Source organism: Cynoglossus semilaevis, chromosome 18 (assembly GCF_000523025.1).
Source record: "Cynoglossus semilaevis isolate Cse_v1.0 chromosome 18, Cse_v1.0, whole genome shotgun sequence".
NCBI lineage: Eukaryota > Metazoa > Chordata > Actinopteri > Pleuronectiformes > Cynoglossidae > Cynoglossus > Cynoglossus semilaevis.
Genome location: NC_024324.1, coordinates 233,998 through 241,869, shown reverse-complemented (window position 1 = coordinate 241,869; position 7,872 = coordinate 233,998). Strand labels below are relative to the sequence as shown.

General features: G+C 52.5%; 2 protein-coding genes and 1 long non-coding RNA gene across 4 annotated transcripts in view; all 3 read right to left on the bottom strand.

Annotated features, from left to right (window-relative positions):
• LOC112488492 (uncharacterized) overlaps positions 1 to 808 on the bottom strand; it is a 2,304-nt gene extending 1,496 nt beyond the window's left edge. Inside the window, exons 1-2 of one of the 2 annotated variants that reach the window (XR_003052587.1) lie at positions 648 to 808; positions 21 to 452 (exon numbers count right to left, since the gene is read on the bottom strand). This is a non-coding gene — a long non-coding RNA (uncharacterized LOC112488492). The remainder of the gene's footprint in view (positions 1 to 20; positions 453 to 647) is intronic. The other variant, XR_003052588.1, reaches the window with a different exon arrangement.
• A 98-nt stretch (positions 809 to 906) lies between these two features.
• On the bottom strand, positions 907 to 3,745 carry LOC103393764 (transmembrane protein 65; the record flags this gene model as incomplete). The annotated part of the gene is made up of 5 exons (XM_025065324.1): positions 2,428 to 3,745; positions 1,473 to 1,517; positions 1,167 to 1,234; positions 957 to 1,063; positions 907 to 916 (listed from the first exon to the last, which is right to left on the bottom strand). Coding segments are annotated over exons 1-5 (507 nt in total), but the record flags the coding sequence as incomplete, so codon positions are not given.
• Positions 3,746 to 4,328: 583 nt separating this feature from the next.
• rnf139 (ring finger protein 139) overlaps positions 4,329 to 7,872 on the bottom strand; it is a 5,978-nt gene continuing 2,434 nt past the window's right edge. The window contains 5 exon segments of the mRNA XM_017041099.2: positions 4,329 to 5,553; positions 6,769 to 7,020; positions 7,116 to 7,222; positions 7,397 to 7,544; positions 7,639 to 7,872. Of these exon segments, the coding sequence (XP_016896588.1) occupies positions 4,756 to 5,553; positions 6,769 to 7,020; positions 7,116 to 7,222; positions 7,397 to 7,544; positions 7,639 to 7,872 (1,539 nt within the window). The 3' untranslated portion in view covers positions 4,329 to 4,755.

Here is a 7,872-nt window from a genome sequence, read left to right as displayed (position 1 = left end):
TACAGACTATACAGACTAACCTCAGATTAGCTACAGACTAACCTCAGATTAGCTACAGACTAACCTCAGATTAGCTACAGACTATTTAGGATCGAGGTAGATTAGCGTCTGTCAGTCTGTTGACTAAACTGCGAAGCTAACTAGCTAGTTTTTTAGCTGCAGATTATCCTCAGATTAGCTGTAATCCCAGATGTTACGACGTTTGCAGACTGAGATTAAACACATTCAAAAAACAAAAACAAAAACATGGGATTAACAACAGCCGGGCAGAAAAGGATTGTGGGAAGACATGTCTGAGGTCAAACAAACATCTGAGACTGTGACTCCTCAGAGGGCGGAGCCTAACGATGATGTCACTCTTCCTTCTTCTCTCTGTCCTTGTCTTCATCGTCCAGGAAGAACAGCGGGAACATTCCCAGGATACAGCCCAGAGTGATGCCAACGGCCTTACCCTGAGACCAACACACACACACACACACACACACACACACACAATAACCTTGAGTCACAGTTTGTTTAAATTTGTTCAGAATCAGTACAAAAGAAGTGAAGACTAGAACCGATCCCAGATCAGTGCAGCGTGGAACCGTTCACCGTTTAGTCTCTGATGAACCAAAACTATCAAATAACAAAGTGTGAACTCTGACCAGGTGAGACGAGACTCTGGTCTGCCACATGTCCGCCTGCCTGGGCGTCAGATCTGGAACCTGGAGGCCGAGTTTAGACGCCAGAACCTCTACATAACCCGCCAAACTAAACATACATGAAGACAAATATTATTCAGATACATCATCATACCACCCCCCCACAGAGCCCCCCAGGGGGGGAGGAGGCGGTTCTACTGCTGCTGCTGCTGCTGCTGCTGCTGCTGCTGCTGCTGCTGCCACCGTATAAAAAGCCAAGCCGGAGAATCTGGCTCCACAAACTCAACACACACACACATGCATGCGCACACACACACACACACACACCAAAGTCCATGGAGAAAACAGAGATTTTCGTTCTCACCAGCCATGGTGGAGATTCCTAGAGTGACTCCGATGGACAGTTCGATCTGCGTTCCCTGGAAAACAACAAACACAGAGACAGAGACGAGGAGCGGATGAGTGACAGCGGAGGTCGTTGGCTGTGATCGGACTGGTCTTCATCGACACCGTTTGACTCACAGCTGCGATCATGATGGCGTTGTCCAGGAAACCAAAGCCCACGAAGGGGACGGCGTTGTGGAGTAGAACTGCAGAGAGGAGAGGAGGAGGAGGAGGAGCAGGAGGAGGAGGAGGAAGAGGAGGAGGAGGAGGAGGAGCGACGTGAGTCTGAGAATGCTTCTTGAATTAGAACCATTTATGAACTGATCCAGTTCAGACGCTGCTGAACTGACATGTGGATTTAATTCATCTGTTTTCAGGTCAAAGGTCACTTGGTGACATCATGGATAAGAGGATAAAAAATAGAAAAGTCTTTAGGTCTCTTACCGTGTTTGATCTGAGCGGCTGTTGGTGGACCAGTGTCCAGAGTCTCTGTCCACAAACAACATCAGGTTTTAGCAGTTAGTCTCAAAAAAAACACATTTTTTGTCAATGAACCTTTTTTTCACAGATGAAAACTATGACGAAACAATGAAGACTTTGATCAACGAATCAGACGAAAATGTTAAGGCGGGAACAAATGGAGACGAGAGCCAATCAGAAGGAGCCACAGCTGCGGCTCATGAAACTAGCTTCAGTCGTTAGCGGCGGTGACTCCGCCCACTGACACTGACACGTGTGATGTCACAACCAAACCCACTTGGATTCTCACTGACATCACAGCTGACATCACAGCTGACATCACAGCTGACATCACAGCTGACATCACAGCTGACCCCGGCCGTCATTGGTTGCTGCCACCTAGTGACCGGAGGCTTGTTATCATTTAAACATTACAGCAGTGGTCCACTGATGTCGTGGCCGGATTCCATTAGAAGCCGCTCACCCACCAACCCCCCCCCTCGGCACCTCACCGCGCCCCCCAGGGGGCCCCGCCCCACCATTTGACTTCTGAGTATGTGTGTGTGTGTGTGTGTGTGTGTGTCTCATATCTTTTCTAAACACATGTGGGGTGGGGTCAGCTGTGACCAGCAGATGGCGTCCTCTGTTCACTGTCGACCAGCCTTCAACAACAGTCCGAGGTCTGGAAACAGTCAGTCCAAACCAAAGCTCACTGACGGACTCACAGGAGTGGAGTCAGTGAACCAGGAAACACCAGGAAACACCAGGAAACACCAGTACGATGTTACTGTTCCGACTGTGACGTACACCTGTGACGTACTCCATTATCATTACCATAAAACCAGACATTCAATAGTACTTACTGTAGCGGTTTCCTCTACTGATACACGATAAAACCGTGTGTGTACCGGGACCACGTGACCGACCTGCGGACTCCTACCTTGTGCCGTGGCTCTGGACTGGAAGTTCTGCAGCTCCTGCAGCAGACTGCTCCTCTCTGCCGGCTGCAGACGGTAAATAAACTCTTTGGCTCTCGGTGGAGAATTCAGCGGCTCCCGCGGCTCCTTCCTGCCGTGGGTCCCCATCCACCTGTGGCCACACAGAGCCGCTGGCCCCGGGGGAGGAGGCACGGAGCACGGCGGTGGGACCCGCCTCACCGCAGGAGGATCCGGCCTCAGAACCAGACCCAGGGCTCTGAAGAGTCGGTGTCGGGGCATGGCGGACTATCAACAGACCTGTAAAAACACCTCGTTTGACCGGTTCTGTGAGCGCGGTCTCCCCGCAGAGACTGCCGCTGATCTCGAACACAAGTTGCGTCTGTGCCGGTCTCTGCGGCCGTCAGTGTTCCGCTGCTCAGCGACGATTCTGCTGGGGTTTCTGTCGGAAAGTCGCTCGAAGTGAACTAAACACCGGGACATATCCTCCGGTACCGAGGCCTCAGGACGGACCCGCTCCGGGACCTGAACTAAACTCTTCAAGTTCTGGCACAGAGGACGGTCAAGTTAGCCTCACTTCGATAGCACAGCGCCCGCTGGAGGTGTCAGAGTAAACGTTTCTGTTTCCGCTAACAACTCACGCCAACTTTCAGTGGGCGGAGAAACGTCAACGACAGAACGATCGACCATGTTATCGACTACACGTCTGTGGACCGATATCGTTTCTGCTGACGGTTTTCACACGACTCTGTTCACACGACTCTGTTCACACGCTTTGGTGCAGTTTTCAAAATAAAGCCGTTTGGTTTTGGGGCAGTTACATTTAAATGGGCGATACGCGCCATCTGCTGGTTCAGAAACGTAAGTGCACCTGACCTCGGTGACACGGCGGTTGTGTCCGTTTACCTCGGCGAATAGGAGTTCGTCATTTCGTACAATCACAAACTTCACCCGGGTCCGTGTGGTTCTGATGATGACGTCAGGCTGATGAGCCAGAAGATGAAGATGATGATGATGATGATGATGAGTTGTGAAACCAGTACTAAAGTACAATTGTACGAGATCCTCCATGGTTCTTATTCTGACGCTCTGACAGTTAAACCTGTGCACTTTTCTCACGTCTCCTCCAAAAAACGTCAGCGAATTTACACCTGAAATTTCATACTTTTTAGACTTTTTACATCATTACAGCTTTCATCTCGTAATATTATATTTTTCCTTCTGCGTGGCCCAAATAATGTAGAAATCTTCACATTTAAACTTGGTAACAACAGCTGTGTCTGTGAACTAAAATCTCTGATTTTCTCCATGGACTTTGGTCTGAACTAAAATCTCTGATTTTCTCCATGGACTTTGGTCTGAACTAAAATCTCTGATTTTCTCCATGGACTTTGGTCTGAACTAAAATCTCTGATTTTCTCCATGGACTTTGGTCTGAACTAAAATCTCTGATTTTCTCCATGGACTTTGGTCTGAACTAAAATCTCTGATTTTCTCCATGGACTTTGGTCTGAACTAAAATCTCTGATTTTCTCCATGAGGTTTGGTCTGAACATCTTCTTTCGTTGTTATTTAGTAAAAATATCAAACACTGTTTTTAATGATCAACTAAAGGTTTGCGTTCCAAACTGATTCTCAAACACGTTGTCTCCGTCAGTGGACCGGAGACGTTGGACGACCAATCAGAGACCTGGATCTTCTCCAGGTCGGACAGCTGAGGAAACGTCTCCTTCCACGTCAGGTCAGCTCTTTGATCTTCGGCCTTTGAATGTGACTGATGACACCTGTGGAGCACGTGAAGAGTCTTTTCAAAGTAAAAGTCTGAGTTGAACTTCTTTAAAAAGGTCACAGAGGAAACAGGAAGTCTGCCTTCAGTTTCAAAATAAAAGACGGTTCCAAAGAAGAGTTCTAGTGAAAGAACAGTTTTATCACCACAGCTGATTGTCACCTGACAAACCCTCTCTAGAACATATGTGCTGGTCACTGTTAGGGTCACTTTGACCTTTGATTTTGAAGGTCACACACACACACACACACACACACTCTTCTCTCATGTTGAGCCCCCTGGTGGCCAACTCCAAAGACTTCTTACTTTTAACCCTCTTCTATTTCCAAACTTGTCACCACTTCCTGCTGCTGAGCTGATTAAAGAGCACAGCGCCACCATGTGGACATGTATAGCATGACTCCAGCCTCACAGTGTGCAGAGGTCCAAAGAACGGAGACAGAACCAGAGGAAACTTCCCTGATGTTTTAACAACAATTGCAGAAACAGTTTTTAGAATCATTTTAAATTATTATTATTATTTTTTTTTTTCTCTCAGTTTTTCTCCTCACTCCTCGCTGGAGTCCGTGTCATCATTGATATAGTCTTCTTCTACCGGCGAGCTGCCGTTCTGCGTCCCCCACTCGTCTTCGTCGTATTCTATACTGTCGTTGTCCTCCAGCAGTTCTGCAGCTCCGCCCACCAGCTGCACACCAGCGCCCCCTGCTGCAGCCACCGCTTCTTCGGGTAGCAGCAGCTCGGCGGCCATTTGTCCGTGCCGGTTCTCGCCCTGCGCGGGCGGAGCCTCGCCGGCGGCTGCGGCGACCTGTGGCGCCGCCGCGTACGCCGCGTTGTTGTTGGAGAAGGCGGCGCGCTCGCGGCCCTCCTCCTCCACGTACACCCTCTGGTGGCACATGGGACACGTGTCCTGGATGTAGAGCCACTTCCTGAGGCAGAGGGCGTGGAAGTAGTGGTGACACGGCGTGATCCGAGCAGACGTGGCGAACTCCTGGTAACAGATGGCGCACACGTCCTCGATGTGGCGCAGCTGCTCGCCGCGCATCTCTGGCAGCGAGTTGATCTTCTTGACGGCGGTGCGTCGGTTGATGAAGGTCTTCCAGCCGTTCTTGGCCTGCAGGTAGATGTTGAAGTAGGCGTGGAGGCACATCATGCACGCCCGGATTTTGCTGCCGGACTCGAACATCATGGTGTAGGCGCCGTTTCCAAACATGATGACCCCAAACAGGAACTCGATGATGTTTCCTGTGGAGCGGACGTAGTAGACGTAGTCGTCCAGCTTCTCCCAGAGGACGTTGGAGAAACCGTCCACCATGAAGAGGCCGTAGACTGTGAGAGATACCACCACCTGGAGAAAGAGGGAACTGCGTTATTTCATCCAGGGTTAAACGTCCGACAGAGCTCAGAACCAGGACCAGAGGAACCAGGACCAGTGGAACCAGGACCAGAGGCACCAGAACCAGAGGACAGAGGACCAGAGGAACCAGGACCAGTGGAACCAGGACCAGAGGCACCAGAACCAGAGGACAGAGGACCAGAGGAACCAGGACCAGAGGAACCAGGACCAGAGGAACCAGGACCAGTGGAACCAGGACCAGAGGAACCAGGACCAGAGGAACCAGGACCAGAGGCACCAGAACCAGAGGACAGAGGACCAGAGGAACCAGGACCAGTGGAACCAGGACCAGAGGCACCAGAACCAGAGGACAGAGGACCAGAGGAACCAGGACCAGAGGCACCAGAACCAGAGGACAGAGGACCAGAGGAACCAGGACCAGTGGAACCAGGACCAGAGGAACCAGGACCAGAGGAACCAGGACCAGTGGAACCAGGACCAGAGGAACCAGGACCAGTGGAACCAGGACCAGAGGCACCAGAACCAGAGGACAGAGGACCAGAGGAACCAGGACCAGAGGAACCAGGACCAGAGGCACCAGAACCAGAGGACAGAGGACCAGAGGAACCAGGACCAGTGGAACCAGGACCAGAGGCACCAGAACCAGAGGACAGAGGACCAGAGGAACCAGGACCAGTGGAACCAGGACCAGAGGAACCAGGACCAGTGGAACCAGGACCAGAGGCACCAGAACCAGAGGACAGAGGACCAGAGGAACCAGGACCAGAGGAACCAGGACCAGAGGCACCAGAACCAGAGGACAGAGGACCAGAGGAACCAGGACCAGTGGAACCAGGACCAGAGGAACCAGGACCAGAGGAACCAGGACCAGAGGCACCAGAACCAGAGGACAGAGGACCAGAGGAACCAGGACCAGAGGCACCAGAACCAGAGGACAGAGGACCAGAGGAACCAGGACCAGAGGAACCAGGACCAGTGGAACCAGGACCAGAGGCACCAGAACCAGAGGACAGAGGACCAGAGGAACCAGGACCAGAGGCACCAGAACCAGAGGACAGAGGACCAGAGGAACCAGGACCAGAGGCACCAGAACCAGAGGACAGAGGACCAGAGGAACCAGGACCAGAGGCACCAGAACCAGAGGACAGAGGACCAGAGGAACCAGGACCAGTGGAACCAGGACCAGAGGAACCAGGGACGACCCACCTTCAGACACAGCTCCACACAGAAGGCGGTGACGGCGAAGAGCCAGGTGTTGAGGGCGTAGTGATGCCAGAGGGCGTAGCTGAGCGCCACGGGCAGCACGAAGAGAACCGTCGACACCAACAGGACAGGAAAGTGACGGCGGAAGGAGGAGACGTGCGAGGCGCTGAGGGACATGAGAACCGGGTCGGTCATGCCGTGGATGAAGTGCAGGATGGCGGTCAGCAGGAGGCACATGTTTCGGCTGAGACGCACCTGGGAAACAAAAAAAAACAAAAAACAGGAGGATTTGAACAACAACAACAACAAGAGCGAGGACAAATCAACAGTTGCGTACTCCAGGAACCCACCAGGCGCTCCTCGGGGTCCAGGCCGCTGAGACCCGTTTGCAGAGCCAGGATAAAGAAGAGAACCGGAGCCACGAAGCCCAGACGCTTGTCCTCTTCCTCTGTGGACCCTGAGGAAACACAATCACACAGTGGTCTACGCTGCCTCGTGTGGTCAGTCTGTGACCTCCAGGTCAACACGACAAACACACAATAATCAGAATCATGTAAGAACTGGATGTCGGAGGCAACAGTGGCCCACATGGGCTGTTAAAGTTCTGACACAGACAGACAGGCTCTGGTACCGATAAAGGCCAGGATGCTGAGTCCGAGGTAGTGGGCCACGGAGGAGATGACGGCACTCATGCCCAGCACGGTGAGGGTGGAGTCACAGCCGGAGATGATGAGGTTACTGGTCAGATCCCAGAACACGTCCCAGCTCAGCAGGGAACTCTGTACAGCAGACAGTCACACAAAACAGTTCTGAGCACTTTATGGTTCCTGTTTTATTCCTCTCTGACGTGGAGACCGACCGGTGAACCCCCACCTGAGAGTCTGAGCCTCCGTCGCCGGCGCCTCCGCTCTCCCTCTTCACCGCCCTCACCACGTAGACCAGGATCAGGGCCTGGGCGGTGACCCGGGTCAGCCAGAAGACCCGCAGCACGTCGGGGAAGCGGATCCTCTTCCAGGTGTCCTCCAGCAGCAGCTGCAGGCCGTAGATCCTGTACATGTGGCGCAGCAGCAGGTAGACGTACCGGCAGGAGTAGTAGAACCACCGCAG